This window comes from Vidua chalybeata, chromosome 6, assembly GCF_026979565.1.
Source record: "Vidua chalybeata isolate OUT-0048 chromosome 6, bVidCha1 merged haplotype, whole genome shotgun sequence".
Classification (NCBI taxonomy): domain Eukaryota; kingdom Metazoa; phylum Chordata; class Aves; order Passeriformes; family Viduidae; genus Vidua; species Vidua chalybeata.
Genome location: NC_071535.1, coordinates 22,993,892 through 23,021,147, shown reverse-complemented (window position 1 = coordinate 23,021,147; position 27,256 = coordinate 22,993,892). Strand labels below are relative to the sequence as shown.

Genomic DNA, 27,256 nt, shown 5'->3' with positions numbered 1-27,256 from the left:
GAACAAAGAACCTAAAAGCCCTTTCACCCTCTTTCTATAAGCAAAAGAAAATAATCAAAACCAGAATGCCATAAAACCAGATGGCTGTATGCATATTTCCCTTTCATCTCTTGGAAAAAAACAGGCAAGAAAAGGAGTTCAAACACAGGAGTATGAGTTTAAACATTTATTTAAACAGAAATTCCAAACCACTCCACCCTTTAACCTTTCAAAGAAAGACGACAAACTAGTTTTCAGCCAGAGTGTCAGAGCAGGCATAAGTTGTGTTCCACTACAACAACTCAGTAGCAATACTAGCAGGAGACCAACACATATGGAGCTAGCACTGCAAGAAGGGGAGAAATAAAAAGGGTTTGAAACTGCTCAAAGGCACTTCTGCCTGCCTGCCTTTCTGTTTTCAGCCCAAGACAAAGGTGCTACCTTTAAACTGCTTTTTTTGTTGCATAGCTGGCTGGTGTGAAATCTGTGGTCTGTAACAGGCACAACCTGGATAGCGTGAATCCTCTAAGGCACATATGAGATTGTGGAGCACAGGACATCCTCTGCCAGGAGCCCTAATCCTCCACTAGATCCAAGGGGAATCCAGTCTGTGCACCTAGCTTCCCAACTGCAGAGCATTGAGAAATGAGGATAGCAGTGCACTGCAGGAGAGCGACTCTCATCAGCTTGGTGCTTGCTTATTGGACATGGCTCAGGCTCAACTTTTCAGTCCTCAAAGGCACTGTTGCATGTGACCAACGACCCTCAAGTTGGGACCCTGACCTGAGAACTGGCTCCAACGCACGTGGGGGAAAGGAGAACATAGTCACAAGGGCAAGCAAGCCTGGCTGCACCAGGGCACCTGATTCTCACCACTTCCCAGGAGGGCCCTCCTCCTGCCCTGCTTCTGGTAGCAATGGACAGGCACACTGGAACAATTCTTGCCCTGGACACTGCATTGGGAAGACAGCACTTGATTCAGCTCCCAGATACTAGCAATAGGCACCAAAGTAGTATTTAAGGAGCATTATGTTATGAGCAAATGGTTTGGCATCCACCTCTAGAGACAAATAGGGAATGCTGGATTCCCCGGAATAGTCTCTCAAAAAAGTCTGTCAGAGGTGATATGATATTCACCTCCAGTAGACCTAAGGCAATTCTAGTAACATGCCATTGATGGGGATCATTTAAGCCTGATGAAATCACAACCCCACTCTCACAGCAAAGGTGAGAGGAACTTAGGACTCCTTGGAGGTGCCAAGTAAGGTGGGGGAGGCTAGCTGCTCCCAGGGATCCTACCAATCCCATAGGGTTTACTTCAAAGTCAGTTTGCTAATAAATTTAAGGGGAATAAAATTAACCTCATTCTCTAACAGAAAATGAATAAATCTTGATCATCAGACCACGCCTCTTCCCATCTCCAATTTTCTTGGGAAAGCTTCTCACTTCTTGAAAGAAGGTGAATTCCGGACTGAGATTTGATCATTCAAGGTCTTTGGGGAAGGCTACATCCTGAGACCACAGCAATAGTGACCTATTCTGGGTAGGAAATGGCATTCCAGCTTCATCAGAACACTGAGTGGAAAAACACGGATTTTTCCCACACCCACACAGTGTAGGCACAGGGACTGAGCAGAAGAGAAGCCAAGCAGGGAGCAGCTACAGGCTAATGCCAAGAAACCAGAAACTCTGGCACCCAAACCAAGTTGAACAGCTGGAGCAAGAAATGCCTAACTTAGTCTGAGGCCCAGATGCTTGGCATCTGGTTGGGAGACAAGTGGTCTGAAACCAAGAACTACAGATCCAATCTCAGACAGTCCCCACTACTGCTACGGGAAACACCTGATTCACTCATCTTGGTGCATTGCCTGGAAGTTGGAAAGCCCTCAGCACCCAGAATAAAGCCTTCAGACTCTGTCTATACAGACCAGTGGATGCAGCCATATGGCCAGAAGCTATGCCTCGAGGCCAGGGACCTGCTGTCTACTATGATCTCCCTAAGAGGAACATCTCCACTGCCTCCAGAATGAAACATTCGCTGGTACCTCTGCGCCTGAGCAGAGGGATGCAGCCTCACCAGCGGGGCCTTACCACGTGGTAAGGACAGGATCCTAGTCCTTCACCCCTCTGAAGTGAAGGTGGCGAGTCTTAGGGTTCAGCCAGCTTCCATACAGAACATGTTTCCTCCTCTTGTCTAGAGATGCAGTGATGAATACTGGGGTCCCAAAGGCAGCTCCCAGGAAACAGTGAAACAATGAAAGGGCCACAAGCTGCTACTGGAGCCATCGCCATAATGGGGCCGTTCTGCCTCACGTGCAGAATTGACAGATAAGGTACAAAGAGGAGCTGCTGCTGCTTCAATCACTGAGCTGGCCTAGAGCTCAAGGGCCCTCCCCCTCTCAAACTCACTCCTAGTTCATATCAAACGTACATGGGTGCTGCTCCGGAGCCTCCGGCCTCGCTCCTTGTCTGCGAGTGACCTGACGCCAGAAAAGCCGCTCTCTGCATTCGGTTAGTGTGCTGTGAAGTTAGATGGATCCCAGTGGGCTCAGGAGACTAGAGGTTGGAGCGGCACGAGTCCGTTCCCAGGAGACACCAGGAATCTGAATCCATGTCAGGTTTCGGATCCACTTCCATCTCCTCTTTGGCTGTCTGTGTTCCTTTGGAATGAACCTTCACCTGTCAAAACACACAGCAGTGACCCAAACAGCACCAGGACTAGCTGCAGAAAAGCTAGAAGCTGCACAAGGCCCAGTTTGTGTTCTCCACAGCCATTTGTTACTCTTTGCAACATATGACTGCTCATCCCTTCTCATCCGGAGAAATAAAGGGAAATCCTAGGGCCCTCAAAGAGTGGGCCATCCTCAGAGGAAACTCTTCTTGGCTTCATTCCCATTTTGCTACTGTCAGAGCCTGCATCAGCAGCTAATACAAGAAACAGGCATCTTTCTTAGTCCACCAAATTCTGCTCTGATAGAGATGGCTGTTCTTCTACACAGCCTCCACAGTCTGCAGGAGCATGGTGAGCCCTGAGCATGGATATGCGACCAGGTGACGGATTCTCACCTGCTGCATCTCCTCCATCCTCCTGCAGAACCGCTGGAGTTGGGCACTCAGACGAATGGTTTCCTGCTGCAGCTTCTTCTGATCATCCAGACACTGTAAAACCAGGCCTCGGAGGTGCGTCACCTCCACTTGCAGAGCACTGCACATGCAGCCTGCACCAGGAGATGCATCCTTCCCTTCACCACATGGTAAGGCTGGACTCAGGCAAGTAGGCTGCAGAGACATAGAAGGAAGTCAGGCCAGGTTCGAGTGCAAGGCCAGGAATTGTATATGCCACAAGAAAAAAAAAACATGCCCAGAGTGCTACCCCAGCTTGTTCCCTGACTTGCCAAACTTCTAGCAGGCAGGGTCAACAAGCTATTTCTCCTTCTGTCTTCTGTACAAAGCCACTAGCTTCCTCCTTTTCCTGGGAAGATTGTTCCTATCCTTCCAGCACCAAAATCCAGACGGTTTACCCCCATTTCCCTAAGCGTGGGATCCTTGCCACCTTTGGGACAGAAAATTCCTAGAGTTAAGTAGTCTCACAGGTTGTAATTTCTCATTGATTTGCTATATCAATTCTTCTTCCTAGCTCACAACAAATTATGCTTTCTAAATTTTAGTTTTCTGCTAGGCTTCTGAGCCTTTGGCTTCTCTTTTTTTTCCAACTGCATTATACACATTTTCCCACAGAACTTGATCTCGTTACTTTAAATCTGACCAAGAATCAGCTTTGTGTTCCCAAAAAATCCTTGGGAATTTTTCTCTTTGCAGCATCATCTCTGATTACCACCAGCTCTCTTTTCCTCACCTAGATGAATTAGGCCAATCCAACAGCCTCTTCTCAGCTCTCCCCATACTTCAAACATTGCCATTTATGGTCCCCAAGAGCTTTTAGCCAAGCATTCACTTTGATAACATTACCCAGGGCTCTGTTTTGGGCTTGTTTAATCCAACAGGTTCCTCAGAGGCCACTTTGAGTCCTTGAAGTTTCTGGTAAGGAAGAGTCTCCTTCTCAGGCTCTGAAGATGCCATGCTCAGAGGAAAGGGGCTGTCAGGCATGGGGATGAATTCAGCATTCTCCAGCTCCTGGATACACAAAAGAAACTCTCTCAGGCCTGCCAACTTCCTGCAGGTCATTTCATCTTCTCAATCGATGGGCCAACACCCTCTTGTGGTTAAACAGGCAGCAAGGCCTTAAGGGCTCTGTGCAACACCGTTCTAAGAACCTATCAGAGTATCCCTCAAAGGTGGAAGGGGCCACCCAGCTCTCCCAGCCTAGATCCCCATTTTAAGGCAATTCTGAGAAACTACATTACCTTCCGCAGCCAGCCAGGGCAGGAGCTGCTGTCAGCACTGTTGCCTCCCTTAGCTTCTGTAGTGCTGATCCAGCCCCCCAGTTCACGATCTGCTTCCATGGTTCCCCGAAAGCCTCCACTGGGATTGGGGGTTTCTGCTTCCTGTTCATTATCCTCTTCCTCTCCTCCCCCAGTTGTGCAGCTTTGAGGCACTAGCAAACAAAAGTGAAAACTTTATACTTTTCCCACCTCTGCTATTCCTGTTGCCAAACCCTAGATGGAGCAGAGAAGATGCATAAATTTGTTCTGTATGGCCATGGTGACAGCACATGCTAGCATTATCTCCCTCAGCAGTTTATCTCCTAACATCCCCTGCAGGCCTCTCCACAAGGTCCTATGTGCAGCAGTCCTTTGCAGTTTCTTGGCCCCAGCCCTCCCACAGGTGCAAGAAACTGGACTCCATCTCTCCAGCAACTAGAGCCCCTTCTCATATCAGTTCCCTTCAGTGAATTCATCTCAGCTTTTCCTTGTCAAATTGAAGTTCCTCAACTACAAAGGCCTTTCTGCACCCATGTTGTTTCTCCTCTGTTTCAGTTGTCGCTTCCTCAGGTTTGGGCCATCCCTTCCCATGCACAGCACCAACCAGATTTCCTCCCTTTGAGCTCTTCTGAGAGGCCTTTCAAACACAGAGAAACTGTGCTGCAGGACCAAACTTCATCCACTCAAACTAACCACTGAGTGGACTTAAACCAGAGCTCCTCAGGGCATGTTACTTACCAGTACCAATGGACAGACCACTGCTGTTGGATCGTATTGTTTTGGAGTTCAACACCTTCTCTGCAAGGAGAGAAGCATGCTTTCAGTTAGAGTGCCACACAGAAAGCAAGATAACACCTACAAAGCCAGTGTTGCAGGCCTATGGCTCAGAGCAGTTCACTACATTTCCCCCAGAAATTTGGCCTGTTCTCAGGCAAGATTTATACTCTTCTGGAAAAAGAATTTATCATCATAAACAAGATCCCAAAACTAAATCCTAAATTTACACTTACCAACAATGATGATGGTGTGCCAGCCACGGCATGACAGGTCTGGAACATGATGCAATGATCCAAATATTGGCCGAGGCCACGAGGTACAAATATCTGAGCCATGAGTTCTCTCAGTTGATGTCATTGCCAGACGCCCGTTCCCACCATTACCCCAAGCAAAGATATGGTTGTCTGAGGAGAGAGAAATTCAGGGGCTCAATTCTCTCCCTCCTTCTGTCATAATTGCATAATTGTCATAAGGATCAGTCTTTCTGCTGTAACTGCTATCCCAAAGTATCTAATCCACCAGCTCCATTTTGACCACCAGCTCCCATTTGGTGGGAGAACAAACAGGTAACAAACCTAACAGGCAGCCACCAAGTCAGTACTCTGCAGCCTTAGGGACAGCCAATACTTGGGGGTGCACAGGGGAGATTAACAGGGCAAGACAGCCCCAATCTAGGAGGATTTCTTTATTTCAGTGCTGTGCTGCAGGGCTGGTAAAAGAAAGGACCAGTGGGAGCCAGTTAACTACTCTGCAGATTAAGTTTAAAGTAACCCACTGCAACTTGGCAAAGATCCACTCACCATCAGTAGCAGCTATGGTGAATTCATCTCCACATGAAACCCTGATCACCTGCTTACCCCCCAAGGGGCCTCCCAGCAGGTTTATTCCCAGGTGCTTCTTATAGTCCCCAACACCAAGCTGTCCACACTTGTTGGAGCCAAAGGTCAGCAGGCGGCCTCGCTCTGCGAGGAGGAAGGAGGAGACAGTCACAGTGAGGGCCCAACTCTGCAAGCAGCCATGCAGACAGAGCACAGGCAGCAACAGCCCATGAACAGGAATGGCTCTGCTAAGCAGCCAGCCAGGCTGGAAGGGGACAGTGCCAACCAAAAGGAATGGGTTTAGCCTGGAAACACCTCCTCAGTTCCTTTTCCCACTGCTTCCCTTTTCTGATGCTGGGGGCTTGGGACTCTTCACGTTTCTCTGATTGATATGGCTTAGGCAAAGCCTAAGTTGATCACAAATGATTCCTGTGCTAGCCCAGAGCATAATTCTTCCCAAAATGTTTTTTTCTCCCCTTTAAAAAAACAGGAAGGCTGACATTGCTGCTTCAGCTGGCCAGGAAACAAGACTGCTGAGACACAGGAATCCTGAGTTCCTGGAGCAGGCATGAACCTTGCTACCAAGAGCAAAACTGACAGTGTCAAGGGCCAGGCTGAAAGGGCAAAGTTGATGTAATGTAATCCAGCAGCCAGCACTCAGTTCTTACTGCACAAGGCTCTCACCATCAATAGAAGCTGTGTGTGTCTTCCCTGGAGAAATGGTACGGATCTTGTAGAAGGACAGCTGCTTGGCCAAAGTAAGGGAAGTGGCGTATGGCACCTCACAGTATGTCTGACAGAAGATGTGGGTAAGCACAGAGTGAAAAAATCACACATTCATCAGCTAAGACCTACTCAAGCAAGCTCATGTCTGACCACAATATTAAACCTAAAGTTTAGGTTTAATGGACCTAAAGTCTAGGTTTTAGGACCTAAAGACAGTCCTAAAACAAGTATGATAAAAAACTGCCAGAATCCATATCACTGTATAAGTCACCACAGCAGCTCACTCTGTTTCACTACTTCAGATCTGATGTAAGCCCACAGAGCAGACAGAAAACTGAGGAACAAATTGCCCCTTCCCACAATCCCAGTATCCATTGTCTTGACTGGAATTAAAGCATTGGCACAAAGCTAATAAACACTGTCACAGGACTTTCATTTCCCCATATACTACAGATTGCTGGGAGCTGGAGCCAGGGATCCAAACACACTTACATCATGATTGATTATCCCTGATGTGCACTGATTCAGGCCCAGCTTGTTGAACTCATTGAGTCCACATGCCAAGACTTTGCCTGTCTGGGTAAGCAGGAAAGTTCCATCACAGCCACAGTGAACAGACACAATGTTTAAGGTCTTCGGAACATCCACCTAGGTGGAAGAAACACATCCTAAGAAAATAAAAATCCCAACACCTATTATATGGAAGCTGGCACATGGGAAACATATGAGGGTAGAGCAGTGGCACAGCTAGTCTGGACATTATCAATAGCCAACACAGTTATTTTGAATGAAGGTGTAAGAATACCATAAAGTCTGTAACATATGTAAACTCTGGTCACAATGCAGATATTCAAGGCAGACACCAGTGACCAGCACAGGAGCTTGAAATACAATGCACAGGCAACCTGGCCAGATGGGTTCTACAAACACCAAACCCAGACAGGTGAGCAGGGCTGGGTTTGTGTCTGTGCTGTATGGGTGTGATACTGTGTGATCACAGATCTTTAGCTTTCAGGCACATCCTTATTTGTTTCTAACCCCTAGTGAGTTGTAATACTCCAGTTACCTCAGCACTGTATTTCAAGAAGGTTTTTTACTTTCAACTAATCTTTAACTCATTATATTACATTCAAAGACTCGCAGTAGTTGCACTGCTGTGAGTTTCCTCTAAAGGAAAGGTAAGCCATTTGGTATTTCTCACTTTGATTTCTACAACTTTAAGCTGGCATTTTCAATTCCATCATGGAAATCAGAACAATGAAGCTCTAAGCTATGACGCTGTCTGGTTTGTGAGTGGTATGACTCTGGCATGATCACTAGGAGAGAAATGAAGCAAAATGAAGTGAGGAAGCAAATTTAAAACCCTTGAAAATTCTATGTCTCAGAAAAAACACCTGATCCTCAGAGAGACAGTATTTCCAAACAGCAACTAATTTGGATTTATGCCCTTGCAGATTTTGACAAGTAGTCACAGCCCTACCTTCTGAGGGGTGTAGTGATCTTCTTCTGAATCCAAGCCCAAGCGTCCTGTATCAGTGAAAATACTGAAGTTAAAATGGCCTCACAAGGTGCCCATATCTAAGAACTCATATTGTCTCTCCATAGTCCCAAAATAATCTCCTTACAGAACGAGAATCTCCCTGCTCTCCTACATCCATCATCACCCACCAACCCTCAAGGGAATCCAACCCCACTCACAGAACCATTGGGAAGCCAAGTGGCAACCTAGAGCTTTCCAGAGTAAAGACCTAAGACTTCAGTCTCCAGTTGCCCATTTTTACAAGGAAAGAAAGCCCCAAAGAAACAGTATTTTTTGCCCCCAGTGATATATACCAGGCAGCCCTCACCCAGGCCCTGCATTACACACCTGCACAAAGCCACTTTCCAGCAGACGTGTCCCAGTGCCTTTAGGGTTCAGGGAGACTCTACCTACCGTACTCTCCACAGCCCCACGTGTAGACTTCTCTGTTCCTGGTCAGCACTGCCACATGGTTATCTCCACATGAGACCTGCTCCACAGCATTGGTAAGAAAGAAATCCAGCTGCAGGGGCTCAAGCACTTCAGAGCCATAAGCCTTGTCAACGCCAATGCATCCATAATAGTCTGAGCCAAAGGCATACACCTGGCCCTCATCTGAAGGACATAAGGAAAGCTTGGTCAGCACACAGGGCTCATGTTAGGCTGCATATTAAGCTCTTAGGACATGGTCAGAGCAACTTCTTTTCTGCAATTCTCCTCTTTAGTGCAGAAGAATATCATCAGGAAACTATGGAGTCCTTTCTTGTTCATGTTAAGATGGATCTTACACGACAACCTGTAGCTACCTCAGTGCCAAAAAACCTTTGTTTGAACCTGCCTATTTCTTTAACAGTAACCCACAAATTGATTCTGTGGCCACCTAAGTCACTCCTTCCTCAAAATGACCACCTGAGCTTATCTCTGTCAACTTTCTGCCTTTTCAGCACTGGCAAAATAAGCTTGAAACTACCTTTTTGAGAATAATTTCCATGGGTAAAGCAATCAGATTCTTCTATAACAGACAACACCACACCTAACACATCCTTTAAAGTATGAGCTGGGTTAGAACTAGAGACAGCTACCAGATGCTGACCAGATGTCAAGCATTCTGAATTAAACAGCAAATCCTAGATACACATTCTTTTTCATCACTGGGTGATTCTTTCCCCACACAGTCCAAAGAGAGTTTCAAACATATCTACATTCTCGACTTCAGGCTTCACTATCTTTAGCATGAGCATGAATGGAGGCAACACATGCACTTGTAAAAGCAGAAACTCTGCACAGACACATGGATTTGTGGTCAACACCCAGCTTTATCACCAAAAAGGAGCACATCCTTAGCAAAATCCCATCCTTCTTGGGAGTCAGTATCTTCCTCTGTGTAATAATGTTGACCTATGTCAAATGTTGAGATACAATCTCTTCCAAATGTAATAATGTTGGTACTATCCTCAAAATTGAGGGATGATTAACATACAGGGCTTTCTCCTTTGTGCACAAAGCTGCTTTGCTAATTTCATGGTGAAGGCAAACACCTCCAACAGCTCAGTGAAGTGACAGGACTTGTCAATGCCTACAAATCCATAATAGTCTGAGCCAAAGGACTTCCAGCTCTCACCCGTGATGCACACTGTGAAATCATCTCCACAGGACACCTGGCGAATGGCTTTTCCCTGAAGCTTCTCAACATGCTTCGGCTGCCGGTAGGAAGCTCTGTCTCCATGTCCCAGCTGCCCGTGCAACTTGGTGCCCCCCTGCATATTCTGCAAGACAGAAACACCTGGTGAGGTTACACTTCCAGAATCCCAGAGATGGTGCCAATAGTTAGCAGTAAAAAACAGAAGCAAACAACAGAAGAGTGCAAGGAGCAAGAGAAAATGTTCTGTCTGCTCTCAGGAAGAGACTGCTATCCCTGTGCACACAGCAGGCAACAATCTCAATGGCAGCACAGACTTTCTGGCAGTGATGCACTAACAAGGAGTGATCCAGTCTCAGGTCAGCACCTGGTGAGGAATCCCTACTCCTTCCTCAACTGCCAGGCTACAGAACCCCACTGCAGGACTGAAATTCATCCTTCTGCTTTTTGAACTCCTTTTCTAAATCCTAATGGCTGCAAAGAAATGCACAAAGTAAAACAAATGTCATTGACGTGGCCTGACATAGCAATTATACAGGAAAATTATACAAAACAAGTAGTGTTGGAACTAAAACTATTAATAGCCAGCTGAAAGTTTTCAGTGGTTGTTCTTGCAGGAACATCCAGCAAGTTACTCCAAGTTGGTCTCCTCCTATTTGGATCTCTTTCCTTTTTTACTGACTTATCTTCTAACCTGTTTTAAGATTCTGTATATCAATATAAAAACCCACAGAAGCCCAGAAATGGAGAACACCTCCATGTCACAGACCATCTAAACCTGAGAAAACTGAATTCAATTGTTTAAAATGCATTATATGCCGACATTTTTTATTCACTTTAAACTATTCCAGAATGTCCACTCATCATAAAAATCAGAGCTGTTTAGCATGAGATCCCTCTGCTTTCAGATGGAAGTTGCCTTGCAGATGACAACTGTATTACAAAAAGGTCATCCATCCCACCCATTCTGATCTTGAAAAACCTCCTCGAAAATACAAAACCAGAGAATCACTAAGTCTCCACTACATGTCTAGTAATCAGGAATGGAGTGAAGAGATGTTTGACTCAGTGTTTGGGCCTACAGGACCACCATCTACAAACCTCAAGTGCACAGCAAGTCTCCAAGACACTTCCTGGCACAATGGAAAATGTCTCCCAGAAACACACTTGCCTTGGGAGACTTGGGTCACCAGATCAGATGGTCTCAGTGTCCACTGCAGTCAGAATTCTCCCTTTCCAAGCTTCCTGCCCATCTGATTCAAACAGGCTCGTGAACGGTTGGCAGTAGTGAACGGTGAACGCCCCTGTCTCACTCTTACCCGCTTCCTGCAGCTTGTCTCACTTACCACCCAGGTGTAGAGCTCCTTCTCCACCGTCACCACAGCGAAGTGAGTGTTACCAGCACACACCTGGCGGGCACTGCAGCCACTTTTGATGGCATCCAGCTTCTGGGGGGTGGACTTACCACCACCCCAAACATAAACCTCACTAGTGCGTGAAGTCACCACAGCAATGGGAGCCTCGTTCATGGTACTTGACCTGCACAAGAAGCCCCCCCACAAAACACACATGCTTTTATGAGTTTGCATTCCCTGTCATCACCCATTTTCCTCCTGTTGTTTAGCAGTTTCCTCTTCACAAACATTCATGGTTTTTATTTTCAAAAACTGTTCTTCCAGCAAACTGTGAACAGCCCACGAACTGGGACAACTTCAACTAAGGTGCTCAGATATTGTTAGTACTTCCAAATTTATGAGGAAAAATGGTCAAATTCTATCTGATAAATAACAGACAACTAACTATACATGTCACAGGAGCTAACTGCTTCACAGAGCAACCCTGCTTACAGGCTTGCTGGGATCTGTGCTGAAGCTCTGCTACATCAGGTTTTATAGAAGATATTTATATTAATGCAATATTCATCATTCAGACAGTCATATTCCTCCTGCTGAAGGGAACCTGTGTGAAAGGAGAGATCTACATTACAACTCAGACATGTAGGCTGTAAAGATCACATCCTCAGTAGGACAGATTAGAGGTGGATGGGACCTGCTGAGGTACAGCTCCAGCCACACAAATAAGTAGGATATGAAAGGCAGAGTAAAACACAGGACAATAAGCATGCAACTGCTGTGTCAAACTTCTAGCATTCAGGGACCTTCTAAACTATACTATTCCATTAAGGTTGTCACAGGCTAACACTCTCAGTTCCTCTCTGGGGAGCTGTTCTCTCCATACTTCCTTTCAAACACATGTCTAAATAATTACCTTGGTCGCTTATTTGGCCCATTAAGCAGCGTGACTTTCTCTTCCATCTCCCTGCCAAGGGAGAAAAAGGATTTTAGGAAACAGCAACATTGCTCTATGCAATTTACTGACAAGCAGCACACACAGACTGTTTTTCCAATAAAATGCTACTGCCTCTTGGAGGAAACCTGGCAGCTGTTTACCAGCTCGCAGCAATACACAGTAAGTAGGGCAGAAGTAATATAGCACACAGCTAACAAATTTCTATAAGAGCTGAGGACAACAAACTGTGTCTGTATGAAAATGCAGCCAACCAATACCCATATTGCACAAGAATAACCTTAAAAGGCTAAATATTATCAGGATTTGGGGACTTTTACCAATGCCTATAGTGAGACAAAACTCAAACTCTGCTGATCACCAAGCAAAAGAGTATTGTTATAAAGGACTAAGTCTGCTGTTTCCAAATAAACCAGTGTGGAATAAAACCAGCCCAGAATTACTGTCCACCTTTCATGACAAGATAGTGTGTGCAGGCTGATGGTCAAACTAAGCTAAAATAGGCCACTTTCAATGCAAGTCTCTCCCGAAGAGGGAGGCAACAAAAGGAAAAAGTGAGGGTCTCTATACTTGGATGATCCATGTATTTTGAATATATATGTTCAAAATGGCTTTTTCCAATGACTGCAAGAGGATCTCTGCGACTCTTCATTCTCAGAAATTTGAAGAGTAAAAAGAAGCATTCCTTAAATAGTCTCAGAATGGAATACCTCAAGGTTCTCAACACAACAGCTTCTAAGGATGCAGAGACCTTTCCCATGCACCAACAGAACATCAGATCAGAAGACAAGACTGCAAAAATGCATTTTTCCCCTAAAGAAAATTAAGTACTTAAATATCTGCCTCACATCACTCTAAATTCACTTAAGGACATTGCTATGAAAGCATAAGCACCACCAGTCTGCACAAACCCTCCTGTTTTCCCTGTCAGCCATCTAGGTTTTCAGGCAAGGCCATCTGATTACCTCCTGCGTTTGCTGAGAAGGGGATGTTCAAGCAATTCATCTGCAGTGGGTCTCTTTTCTGGGTCCTGAAAGAAGGAAGCAACAAGTGGGAAATAATCATCATCTACAACAAAATCTTGGGCCAGAAGACCTCATTCAAGCCTGCATGGACTTTCTTCATTGGCTCCCTTCAGAAGGGAAAGGAATTAATTCAAACATTTAGAATGAACAGGGATAAATACTACGCATGTGCAGGAGGGACTTGCATGCTCCAAAGGTATTAATACTATGTTTGCTTTCAATAAATTAATTCCCTACAGGAAGACAGAGCCCTAAGAGACTATACTGAGATGATGCTCCTATCTTCACAGCACTGCATTAAGAAAAAATTGCTTCTGCCAGCCCATTAAATACTTGTGATCAGAGTAAACCCAGTACACCTCCAGAGCCTGCGGGACTGAGACAAAGCTTTCTAAGGACTGGAGAAAGCCCAACCTTAGTGATGCCTCAGGCCTCACAAAAATTACCCTGCATCAAACAGCTCACATACTGAAACAGGCATGTCATTCCCCTTCACCCCTGAATTCCGTGGCTGAGACAGCTGGGAATGGGTATCTGAAAATTACAAAGTATTTCACCAACCTGATCAAGGCAGGAGTTCACCATCTGGATCAGCTCCCAGGAATAGACAGTGGAATCAACCTCCATGGCACGATTTCCTTGTACAATCTTCACACAAAGGTTCAAGGGATTCTAGGCAGAAACCAGAAATCAGTCATAATGGAACCAAATTGGACAATGTGTCCAATGGGGAGAGATGCTATAGGCCTCCATTATTTTCTTCCTCCATCTCTGATCAGGACACACCCCTCGTCTTCCCTGCCTAGCAGGTTCTCCAGAAATCTAATAACAATTCCTACAGAAATAGCTAGGACTAATAGGTAGGACTTAGTGGCAACATCCAGCTTTTCACCAAATTCTCTAACAGTGCAGGGAGACTGGGCTTCTCTTCGCATGAAATCTCCCATGTGGCATATTGCCATTGAAGACAGCACAGCAGCAAAGTTGCAGGGACTTGAGAGCCATCACTGGAGAAAGTCAGGAAAGGATGGTATTTTCACACCTTCTCCTTCAGGGTTACAAAGTCTTGCCTACAACAACCAGCAGCTTTTCCCATCATATGGCACAAACTACCAAATCACATGAATCAGCCAGCAATGCTCCTTTCACCCTCCCCTATGCCAGCTTGACCAGACTTCATGGCAATCAGGTCTTGAGAAAGAGTAACAGGATTAGATCCTATGAAATGGGAAAGCCGGAACTTTTTGCTACAGAATGCTACACAGGAAATTCACAGCTAGTAATGCTAAAAGAGCAAAAAGACTACACAGTCACAAACTTGTGAAAAGGATACTTTGTTCAGGGCCATGATACAAATTAGCACAGTTATTGTACATCAGGGCTGCAGACAAGGGTGGGTTTGGCAGAAGCCACGGAGGCTGCTGCATGAAGGCAGAAGGGAAACCTGCACAAAGGCTAAGGGGAATCCTGCAGACATTTTATCTGGCTATAGCTGTCACTCTCAGGCCACTGTTTTTTTTTAGCGGATTTAAACAACAACAAAAGAAAAACATGACTGAAGAAAGCTATGAGCTGAATGTGAATCTTAGAACAATAAAAAATAAGGTTGTTCAGTCCATACTGGTTTGCAGACTTACAGTAGCATCAAAGGTCCTCTTCAGAGTAAGCAGCTCAAAGATGACACAGCCCACAGCCCAAATATCTGATTTGAAGTTGTATTTCACACCCTGGCAGAGTTCTGGGGACATGTAATAGGGAGTTCCCACCAGCTAGGAAAAAAAAAAACATTTAAAAATCAGAAATGATCCAGCAGCTTTCAATTCAGGAGCTCTGTATCCATTCTGTTCACACAGGACAGAGCTAGACACAGCACTGAAGTGATACACCTCTCTAACATGCTGGAGGGATGGGAACAATAAGCACAGTTTTTCTCCAGTCATCCACAAACCTGTCTGGCCCTGAGCTTCCTAAAAGATCCTAGACACCTCTCTTCTCATGTACCTGATGTGGTACAGACTTCTCACTAAAGTAATAGTCACAAAAACACAGCAAAGATTTTCCCCTCTCTTAAATATACACCATTTAGGGGTAATCAGGCCTTCTGTACTGACCAGGCATACAGAAACAATCACATGAGGCTGAAGAAAAAAGGATCTAGCAAAGCTTCCAAATACAGATGCCAGACCTTAGCTATGGAGCCACTCTGATCACAAGATAGTGCCAGGACAAAGGCTGCTTCAGTCTCAAACAAAAAGAAGGGTTCCTTTTGGGTCAGTATGTAGAAAGCTGGCTTGAGTCCCACCCAAAAGGCTTTCACTGCATAAGTGGACTTTCCTGAACAATTGTTTTGTGTAGAACAAACATCCCCATCACACAAAAATTCCAACCCTCTGCACATAAATACAAAGGCCTCCCAGGTACTGCAGAAATAGTGGCTTAGCTCAAAGTCACAACAAGGAGACATGGAACAAACGTGACAAAAGATGCAAGAATGAAGCTTCCAGATGAATGGAGTTCACTCCTTAGAAAGAAACTAGACAGCAAAACAAAATAAGAGAGAATTTAGAAAAAGGAGAAATATTTATAGATGACCTCTTTTCAACTCTCTCAGCAAAGCTCCAAGGAGCTTTACAAAGCCTGCCCTTCATGAGACTCTGCAAGTACACTGGATACCTAATGGGCACATTCAGAGTCTGCCATCTCCCTCCCATTTCCTGTTACAGAGCGTGACCGCTACAGAGGCACACGAGTCCCAGCCACGGGAAGGTTCAGAAGCCCTGAGATTTTGAGTATCACATAGAGAACTAGGACACTGCACCTAAACCTTTTTTAAGCAAAGGACAATGTAAGCTTTCTGGAAGACAGATGTATTTTCTGTATCTTTTTTGGTAAATGGCAGAAAATGATAAATTAAGAAATCAGTGTTTAGTAAGCAAGATGTGAATATTCTACAAAATCACAATTTGACCTCTACAGTTACAAATACTGATAATAACATGTTTTGCACTCATTTCTCAAAAAACTACTTCCAGTCTGCCACTGGTCATTACGTTACAAATTGAGCAACTAGACCAGAGCATAGCCAGCATATAAAAATCAAAATGTGGTCGAAGGTGTGTAGTTCAAAATTTTTCATATGTGAAAAAGGAAAAAAACAATGCTTACAGGTGCAGTAGGTATAGATGAATACAGACAACACAGGCAAAACCAAACCTGGAATTTCACAGCACAAACTGAACTGCCTCTGAAAGTCAGAAGACCATGAGAAGTGTGACAAAATAGAAGTGGTCCTACTGCAGCCGAGCCTAGTGAAGGTTTTATGCAGTAGCCTTGAGTTCCCTCTTACAGTGGAACTGCACAATAGTGCTCATGTTCTGGAAGGGGACTGGCAAATATTTAACTACACATCCTAACAGAACACCAACATCAGGCATTAAATTGAATGATACAGGCTGGTAAGAGGAAGTGTGAGCTGGCTTGTATCCCAAACTATAATAAAGGCTTTAGCAGACAGGAACCTCAGGAAATGTCTCCCTTTCCAAGCCTAACACTCACCACAGAAAGTAATGGAGTTGAGAAATCCAAGCTGAACCTTTTAGGTGCCTGCAATACAGCTTACCCTGTGTCATACCTGGCTGCAAAAATGCTTTCTGGCAGGGTCTGGAACAAGGCCAAGCTTGACAGCCTTCTGGTAGAATTAATCTCTCCTACAAAACATTGTCCCCCTTCAGGAACATTACCAATAAACCATACATCTGGTTACCGTAAGAAACATAAGTGCCTTTCTTGCTTCTTCACAATCCAGTTCAGAGCCTGAATATTAAAGAGATTTGAGACATACCTATGGCACAATGCAATGTCAGGCATGCACATCCAAGCTATCTCAGATCCACCTGAGGCAAAATTTACCTGTTAGCACAGCAGCATGACAAAATTAATGTAATTTGTTAAGCTGGCCTTAACTAGCCCAGAGGGAGAGTGTTGTTCTGATGTGACTATAATGCTGTCTCTGTCCTTCAGCTAGCACTGCCTTCATGTTACACAGATCCACCTTTAGAAGTACCATGCCTTGGGGAAAGAAGAGCAGTGCTCTCTAGCATGGCTACACTAGCTCTGGTATAATTCTGTTTCCATAGTGGCACCTCTCTTTAGTCTACTGCTGCTTTCCAGAGAGACAGACCTCAGAAAGGTAACCTGGGAGCAAGGATAACTGTAGGCTGCCACACATTCAGCAAATGTGGCAAAGTTAGTGAGACAAAGTTAGGAAGTAAAGTTGTAGTGAGGTGGGTATCAGGCTCCTAGTAACAAGTGACAGGACAAGAAGAAATGGCCCCAAATTATGCCAGAGGAGGTTTACATAAAATACAAGGAAAAATTCCTTCACTGAAAGGGTCAGGCATTGGAACAAGATGCCCAAAAAAGTAGTTGAGTCACCATCTCTGGAAGTGCTCAAAAAACCTGTTGATGCAGCACTTGGGGACATGGTTTAGTGATGAACACAGCGGTGCTGGATTAACAATTGGACTCAATGATCTTGGAGGTCTTTCCAACCTTAATTCAATTATACCATAACACTGAGGGAAACTGAGGGGTGAGAGAAAGGAAAGTAACAGAAAACAAGTAGCAAGAATGTACAGCATCACTGGTGTTCTGCAAGGCATGCAGAGATGAAAGAACAACACAACTCAGTTTGCACACAAAGATGGCAGATACTCACAGTCTCAGCCATAGAGTACTCAGAGTTCAGCTTTTTTGCCAACCCATAGTCTCCCAATTTAATCAGGTTTGCCTTGGTTAGAAAGATATTTAATGTCTTTATGTCTCTGAAACGAGAAAAATAAATTCAAACACTCGAATATGCTTCAGATTTCACAGTTTTCCACAGATTACTATATTTTCCCCCCAAAATGAGCCACTTGCTACTCTGCCAGCACTCTGTCACACACACGTACACAGAGTTCTCCAAAGGCAATTTTCCCCCAAGTACCGGGGCAGTAACTGCAGTTATCCAAGTTTTATCACATTCCCCACGCAAACACAACACAGTTTGAAAAGCTCAGGCTCAGACACCTATGTAAAGGCCACAGATCAAAGATAGTTCTTTCCCCCATCTCAGTTTCTTCTCGTATGAAGGTCATTGAACAAGTCTTATTTTTTCTAATTTTATAAATAGACCAAGCCAGGAGACACTGAGCTCACTAAAAACATAAGTGTAAGTATGAATATGTATGTATGCAAATATAAACACATACACGGAGGGTGTGAAACAGATGCCACTCTAGAACTTAAGCATAATGTCCTTATCCCTCAAGAAGAACTAAGAGTTCTATAACATGACATAGGATTCTAGCCCATGAGTTGGCTGGGCTGATTGAGAAGGCTTTAGTCTAGGTTTGAAGGGGGAAGGAGATAAGACCAGGCTGGTTAGACAGGAGCCTGTGGGATATTTCATGATCACCAGTTTTTGAGGGAGATTTTAACCTGCTGCCTGTCTGCTGGAAACTCAACACAGCAGAGAGGAGGCTCCTGGAGGTTCCTGGAGGGTGTAGAGATAACTTCCTTACATCTCATTAGAAAGCCTCCTGGGGCAACGCCTGCTGTTTCTGAACAGAGAAGGGCTGGTGGGAGATGTGGTGCTTGGAGGTCGTCTTTGGTAGCAACCACAAAATGACAGTTTTCAATTAATGGTGAAGTAAGGAAGGGGGTCAACAAAACCCCTACACCTTGGAGTTCTGGAGGGCAGACTTTGGTCTTTTCAGGACACTGGTTCAGACAGCTTGGGAAACTGCTCTTAAAAACAAAGCGGTCTAGGAAGACTGGACATACTTCAAGAAGGAAATTTTAGAGATGCAGGAGCAGGCTGTTGGAGAAGCTGGCAGCCCATGGCTTGTGTAAGTGCACTCTTTGCTGGGTTAAAAACTGCCTGGGTGGCTGGGCAGAGAGCATGGTGGTGATGGGTGCCACATCCAGTTGTCAGTCAGTAACCAATGGGATTCCCCAGGGCTCAGTGTTGGGGCCGGTCCTGTTTAATATCTTTATCAATATTTTGGATGAGGGGATTGAGTGCACCCTCAGTCAGTTTGCAGACAACACCAAGCTGGACAGGAGTGCAGATGGGTTGGACGGTAGGGTAGGCTCTACAGTGGGATCTAGGCAGGCTAGATCGATGGGCTGAGGCCAATTGTGGAGGTTCAGTAAGGTGAAATTTTGGGTCCTGCACTTGGGCCACAGCAACAGCCTGCACAGTGCTACAGGCTGGGGGCAGAATGGATGGAAAGCTGCCCAGCAGAAAAGGACCTGGGGATGCTGGGCAACAGCAGCTGAACACGAGCCAGTGTGTGCCCAGGTCACCAAGAAAGCCACTGGCATCCTGGCCAGTATCAGAAGCAGCATGTCCAGCAGGACCAGGGCAGGGATTGTTGCTCTATACTCGGCATGGGTGAGGCCACACTTCGAGTCCAGTTCTGGGCCCCTCACTGCATGAAAGACAGTGAGGGGCTGGAGCATGTCCAGAGAAGGGCAACACAGCTGGTGATTGCTCTGGAGCACAAGTCTGATGAGAAGCAACTGAGGGAGCTGGGGGTGTTTACCCCAGAGAAAAGGAGGCTCAGGGGAGACCTTATCACTCTCTACCACTGCCTCAAAGGAGGTTGCAGCAAGATGGGGGTCAGTCTCTTTTCCAAGGTAACTAGTGACTGTTGTCACAAGAGGAAATTGCTTCAGAACACACTGGGGGACATTCAGGTTGGATATCAGAAGAATTTCTTCACTGAAAGGGTTGTTAAGCATTGGAATGGGCTGTCCTGGGAAGTGGTAGATCCACCATCTCTGGAAGTGATCAAGAAACATCTAGACATGGCACTTAGTGCTATGGCTTAGTTGACATGGTGGTGCTCAGTTGGACTTCTGAGATCTTGGAGGTCTTTTTCAACCTTATGATACCATGATTCTATGACATATTATGCCCAAGAGATCGAAAGGCTGATGACCACAAAAACTCTGAACTCCAAAACTGATAGAAAACACTCTCTCTCAGACAGAGTAATCTGTGTGTAGTTTTACAGATCAACACAAGAGGCTGGAAACAGAGAGGAAGCCCCCGCAGCATGATATGCTTTTCACAGCCAACACTTCATAACACCCACTTTTCCTAACGTACCATCAACAACTTCCCAGTGTAGATCAGGAAAACATCAAGTAAAGCAGCACTTTGCATTCATCCACTTGGGGCATCGCAAAGTCCTGGGTCACTCTGACAATGTCTGCAGCAGAAGGAAATCACTGCAAACATTTAAATAATTGTTCAATTCGTTATTATGGAAGGATTTGGGGCCACACATGTTCAGAGGTGGTAAGCAGGAAATCACTGCAAAGCAGGACAGACATGGCATCTGCTTCAGGCCAAAAACTTAGGCACTACTTTGCTGAGTGTAGGCTACCAACCCCTCATTAGCAAGGCTCACCAATTACTAAAGATTCAGCATGGCAGCAGCCAGGATGCTATCCTACAAAAAACATCCTCACACAGCTATGCCCAAAGTTAGTGCAGCACATGATCCAATTGTGCTGGAAGTGGCTGTCTACATGTGCAATACTCCCCAGAACATCACGGCCTCCCTGAAACACACATAAGACATGAAATTTACTGATCCCAAACAGAAAACGGCAAGAAAAAGGTAATTAGCTACAACATTAAAATCTCAGAATAACTGTCAAAATAACCATCACGAGATAACAGCCTGTACTAGCTCCTTAAGTGACAGGCCAAAGAAATAAGATTCAGACAAATGCAGGACAAATCTTCACATGTTACATTAGAGCAACAGACAAATGCAGTCTTCATCACCATTAGCCTCCAGGAATTACAGAATGATGAACACATTGGCTTGCAGTTATTAACTGTGGAACAGGTTGGAAGTACCTTTGACCTGTGGTAAATGCTCTTCCTACCCACTTTAACAAACATCACTTATGTGCTATTGCAATAAAGGGCAAATTTACTTCCTTCCTATGTGGATAAACTCTTTGTTCACACAGCTGCAGTTCCAATTTCAAATACACGACTTCCTGCACATTTATCACAAGACAGTTTCTAGCCCAATAAAAAAGGGATTCTTAACATCTAGGAGATCCTATTACACTGATCCAATTACACTGTGGAGAGAAGCTTGGTGCTTGCTTTAAACAAAGAAGCAAAGAACTTCTTCACTCACCCCCATGAACTGCACTGGTTACCTCAGCTTTCTGCATGCCACGCTTACCTGTGAAGAATTCCAGCTCGATGAATGCAGCTCACAGCTGATGCAATTTGAAAGAGATACCAAATCACCATCTGCAGAGGTAGGAATATAAGCATTATGTGAGGCACTAAAAAATTTAAAAACCACAAAACCCTACACATCCCTGTCACACTGAGGCACAGCAAGAGGGCCTGGCCATACCATTCAGATGCCCTTTTAGGTGTATGAAAATTTTAGAATTTCCTGGTTTGGAAATCTCTAAAAAAGATATTTCAATAGGTAGATTGTTCTACTTCCATTAATAGTGTCTGTCCTGACATGCATTACAGATCCAAAAAGTGAAAAGACTTCAGAATGACAACTAATGACCACTTGGGAAACATCTACGGTTGCGCTCTCCAAAATATGAATTGGGACTATTAAATACTCTCCATGAGCCAGAAAGTCTTAGAAGTCACTATATAAGACAAGTACGTGTAATTATTAATCAGCTCGGTATGCAGGGAAAGCAGACAGCAAAAGATAAGTTTAAATAAAATAAAGAGAGAAAAAGAGAAGAGTAAGATAGATTCAAGGAAATTATTTGGGAAAAAAAAACCCTACAAAATTATTAAGAAGGGAGAGAAATAGAAGGCCCACTAGGAAGAAACACAGAAAGAGGTTTAAAAGTTAAATGTTTGCCAAGATGATAAGGTGAAGAAAGCCAGCTCTCATTATTCCTCCCTTAGAATTATACACTGCTTATAGAGTTTAAAAGGAAAAGAAGAAGTTTCAGATAGTCCATAAATGCTTGCAATATTGAACAAAGGAGGACATCAGCCCCCAGGTAAACACAGAAATTCCCCACCATCACAATGAAAAAAAAAATGGAAGAAATACTCAAATAATCCTACAGATCGCCAGAATATTAGGCCAGCCCCACTGCTCCCTCAAACCACTCCAAATTACCTCTTCTTCAAATAACTTGTCTTTCTGTCGCAGAATCTTATCGTAGAGGTTCCCTCCTGTAATTATAAGTGAGTGAGAAAGACAGAGAGGTTCATCTTAGTTAATGGCAGCAGTTACTCTGCTCAAGTGCTGCTGGGAATACTCAAACCCCCTAAGAGATCTGATCAATCACCACAACTCTCTCACAACATTCTACACTTAAACTGGTCAGGTACTCACAAAATTAAGCTTTTCTTCCATCTAAGAACTTCAGTGGTGTATTTAAGCCTAAGCAGAGATGATTCTTTAACACCACCCTTTAATACTCTCTGAAAAGCAAATCAGTAAGCTCAGCCAGCAGACCCTACTTTTTAACTTATTTTTTGAAAGTGCTTATTGGGGTATGTAAACATGTATTAGCTGTACACCAAATCACGTGAGATTGTCCTGTTCACCATTATATATACAAATAATACATTAAAAAAGAGAAAGAAAACAATTTTTTAAAGTCAGAGTAGTCAATTTACTGTCTTTCCCTACCTACTCTCCAGCTCTGATTGGCCTCCCCTTTATCTGCCCTGCCAAAGACATTGGTGCAGAATTCACAAAGCACTGACAACAGCAGTACCACTAACAGAAGCCTGAAATCAGCAGACATCTTAGGTGCACCCCATGATTTCAAGAGAGCAGACTGAAAATCAAGGAGAGCTAAAAGAAATTATGGTGAGGACTGCAGGTAGAGAAACTCCTGGTCAGATCAGTACCAAAACAATAAATCCCAAAACTCTGATCACCTCCTGTTGCTATTCCAATTCCCAATTATCATATATTATGTCCTAATTGTAATGGATCACCAGGACCATTGCCATGATGTAAGACAGCTTTAGGCTGCATGATTTCTATGGGCCTGTCAAGTGGTAAAATCCTTTGTCTACTTGAGGGACTTAGTTCAGACTTCCATGTTAGGAAGATTTTTCTAATCAAGATTCCTGTCACTTAATTTCTTCTCATTCAGCCTTGCTGTAACTTCTCAACATTTCTTTATTCTGCCTTATGTTCACATTTACAAATTAACTACAAACCACTCTTCACATTCACAATTTAACCAAAGTATTCACTTCTGAATCTTCTTCTCGTCTTTCCTAACCATTCAAACTTTGATGGTTTTTAGTCAATTGTGTTTTTCATCTCTCTTTTCTTTTTCCCATCTTTTTTGCAGATTTTCTGAACCAAAGAGCAGCATGATAGGTGCTACATTGCCAAAATCTTACCCAAGGACACAAGTTAGCTCTTGACTCAAATAAACAATTCCTCTCTGCACACATACAAAAACCAAATTAATTTTGTATTTGTTTCATCTAATCACATCTAACTTTCCAACATAGGTTATTCTCTTTTTAATTACAATATTTTATGGGATATTTTTTCCCAAATGTATTTCATTTGTATTCACTGATGTTATCCCTTGGTAAATCCAAGTCTTACAGTACCATGATATACACATGGAACTGAAGGCAAATAAATCAATAACTTGGCTTCCTCCTCTGTAAAATAGGGACAACATTTACTGAAATTTGAAATTCTTTTCTAGATCTTCAGAAGAGACAAGCCAATTAAACAGTAAAACCTTTGGATTCTGAGAAGTGCCTGACAGTGACTAGTCCAGCTTTATTTTAAAAACTACTTACAAAATATCTTGGGCTTGTACACTGTAAAAAAAAAAAAAAAAAAAAAAAAAAAACCCAAACAAACAAACAAACAAACAAAAAAACCCAAACAACCAAAGAAACAACTATTTATGCACTAGCAAAGCCACTATATGGAAGTCCAAACAAGATTTGCTCTTTCTCATGTCCCTTGTTCTCTACCATTCAGGCACATTCAGGCAACACCAGCTATACAGTCATCTCTTGGTTATTATCCCAAAGCCAACAAAGGCATTCACAAATGTGCACAGACATCAATACTACGCAGCTTTTCTCTATGTCCTCCAACAAATTTATCATGGCCTCAAGCATGTAGTCTTTTCAGGGCAAGTGAGTAATTGACACAGAGAGAACCCCTAAAATAAAAGGTGCCTCAAAGAGCTAACATTCCCCTATGTTTGCACTGGACTCCACCCTCCGTAGGAACAAAAAGCAGAGAAGAAAAACCAGCTTTGGCCAAGCTGCCAACCAGGGTGTCTGACACCCTTCTAAAGGACCTTGCATAACTCTGCTGTGCACTCCAACCTGTTCCAGTGAAAGCACTCTGTTGTATAAGGTGATCACAACACGATTATACCCTTTTCCAGCAAAAATGTTTCTACCGATGAGCCAAGGCTTAACACAAGCCCTATAGAGACACCAGATACTTCGCCTGAGGAGCTGTCCCACTCACCCAAACAGGAGCCACACTGCAGCTCTAGGCATGTATCCTGTTCCAGCAGTGTCAGCTGTGTATGGGCTCCTCTTCCTGCCATCTAAGAACAGCTGCTAGTCACAACCTCATTGCAAATCCTTCTATCGCTCCATCCAAGCTAGGACTGCTTTCCCTGCCAATTCCAAACACCACCATCTGAGCTACTCTTGGACAGAATTTTAAAACTTTCTCCACCACCAGAAGGACCAGGTTTGTTGTTTGGGTTTTTTTAATAGTAAATGTAAAAGCTGAAAGCAGAAAACGGGAGAAAGTCCTGACTGCAGTGTACCATGACATTTTTAAGCTCTGATTTATAATTGTCAAATTATAGACCTATTTAAGTGACAGTACTGAAAAAACAGCCCCGCTCTGTACTGCTAGAGATGCCCAGATAGTGTCCCAGTCTTTTCCCACTGCCCTCCTAAAAGAACACAGCAAGGTGCACTGGGAGTGTTTATCACCAATAACCCATTCCTTTCAGCGCACCAGCCATTCAGAAAACTAAGAAATCATCAACTGCATAGACTGCCTCCACTAACTACTGGGCTTCTTTTTTTAGCACCTGAGACACAAATCAGAAGAGTTTTCAATCTCTTCTTCAGGAGCTATGCAGCAGAATTCACCACCACTCCTTTGCTCTCCAGATGACACCCCAGAAATACTTGCTGCAGGTTCTGCAGGAGGTGACCCAGACACATGGCAGCTGCCTGTTCATAAATGGGAGTAGGGATCTCACCATTACAGTACTCCAGCTCAATCAGGAGCGTGGTGTTATCCATGAAGTGATTGTAGTATGCGATGATGTTCTCATGCTGCAACAGGGCCAGGATAACGATTTCGTTCAAAGCATCACGACGCTCCTTTTCTGACAGCCGGGTCAGGTCCACCTCTTTCCACACTACAAGCGAGTCATCCTGAAACACAAAAACATCTTTCAATTAAAAACACACTCTTATGAAGAGAACAGCACGTGCCTTTATAGCAGAAAATTAAAATACCAGGAAAAGTAAAAGACTTTCCTGTCTCTTACAGATTTCAGACAAATATTCTTCACAACTTAAGTTCTGAGGTTTGTAGTTTGTCATTAGAAATAGTGATGGTCTGAAGCCATCTTGCTAGCTGGCCAACACTCACTCCAGGGGGCCTGGGGGCAGGGGGAAACCAAAACACCAAACCAAGGGAAAGACACAGGATTTGTGTTATTTCAATAAAGACTAAACATACTCCTGTTCAATAAAGGGAGAGCATTGTATTTTTAATGCTGTAACTGTAGGCTATTGTATAAGACCATAAGCTGTTACAAATATTCAAAGGAAAAAGCCTAAAGAAAAAAACCCAAACCAAACAAACAAACAAACAAACAAAAGAAGAAGAAAACCACCAAAACAAGCCAATAAGGAAAGCATTATTAATTTAGATTTAGTTTGCCCTTGCTGGGCCCACACACATTGTCAGCCATGCTATGAGTGATCTCTCAAGTGAACAGTGTTCACTTACATCTGTGCAAGCCATGGCATCTCAAGGTGGCCTGAAAAAAACTTAAGAACTTTCCTTTGGAACTAAATCAAGCATTTTTCCTTGATAGCCACTAAAACCACAACTACAATTGAACTGGATGGTATTAAACGAGTTGGGAGCAACAGGAGGACTGGCTTCTCATCTAGTCTCCCCTGATTACACTGAAATGCTGAGCATGTGAGAAAGTTACCTGTATGAAATGACCCCATGTCCTCTGTAACTGGAACAAAACACAGAAAGATGAGTCGTCTACTAGCGTGAGAAGAACCTCTGCATCTCCCTGCCAAACTTCAGGGGAGCCAGAGGTTGGCAGTGCCCAAACGCTGGAAAACCCAGACCTTGCACCCTCGGACACTGAGGGCTGAAGTTGTCACTTCGTATCCGTGCTGTTCCCAGAGCGGTGCCGGGGGATGTCACCCTGGGGGCTGACAGTGTCACCCTGGGAGCCGTCGGTCACCCCGGGGGCCGAGCCCTGCTGCGGCTCATCGGGCACCGGCCCCTGGCCCCCGCCCCTCTCGGAGCGGCCCCGGCGGAACGGAGCCCTTCTCCCGCCGCCCCGGCCGCCTGCCTACCTCGGTGCGGCGGTACAGGGTGGCCTCGCCGAAGGCGCCGCGGCCCAGGGTGCGGATGGGGATGTAGTGCAGCTCCTCCTGCTCGCCGGGCACGCCGCCGCCGCCGCGGGAGCCGCCCCTGCCCGAGGACTCGTTGCCGAAGTCGGAGCTGATGGAGTCGCAGTGCCGCTCGTACTCGCCCAGCGACATGGCGATGGCGGCCCCGCTCGGCCCGGCGCTCCCTCAGCGCGGCCCCGCGGGCTCCATGTCGGCTCCCGACGGCGACCCGGAACCGCTTCCCGCCGCCGCCGCGACCTCCGCGCTCCCGCCCCGCCGGGCCCGGCCCCGGCCCCCGCCCCGCCCGCCGCCGGGCGCACGGAGCCGCGACGGTGCGCGAATTCACTTCCCGAGAAGAGAAGCGTCCGACGTTAATTTCTTAGAAAGCTTT

At 44.8% G+C, this 27,256-nt stretch overlaps 1 protein-coding gene across 2 annotated transcripts; it reads right to left on the bottom strand.

Moving 5' to 3' along the window:
- Positions 1 to 151: 151 nt before the first annotated feature.
- NEK9 (NIMA related kinase 9) lies at positions 152 to 27,085 on the bottom strand. 2 transcript variants are annotated; one of them, XM_053945486.1, is made up of 23 exons: positions 26,830 to 27,085; positions 26,448 to 26,477; positions 25,476 to 25,653; positions 22,361 to 22,416; positions 21,434 to 21,504; positions 17,890 to 17,995; positions 14,810 to 14,941; positions 13,734 to 13,844; positions 13,113 to 13,177; positions 12,109 to 12,159; positions 11,187 to 11,379; positions 9,823 to 9,967; positions 8,616 to 8,816; positions 8,163 to 8,209; positions 7,175 to 7,330; positions 6,641 to 6,749; positions 5,939 to 6,100; positions 5,372 to 5,542; positions 5,100 to 5,159; positions 4,344 to 4,534; positions 3,949 to 4,113; positions 3,046 to 3,258; positions 152 to 2,658 (listed from the first exon to the last, which is right to left on the bottom strand). In XM_053945486.1, exons 1-23 carry the CDS (start codon positions 27,016 to 27,018, stop codon positions 2,536 to 2,538), a joined length of 2,925 nt encoding a protein of 974 aa, XP_053801461.1. In that variant the 5' UTR covers positions 27,019 to 27,085; the 3' UTR covers positions 152 to 2,535. The 2 variants fall into 2 exon arrangements, with proteins under 2 accessions (XP_053801461.1, XP_053801462.1); XM_053945487.1 differs by lacking the exon at positions 26,448 to 26,477.
- Positions 27,086 to 27,256: the final 171 nt, after the last annotated feature.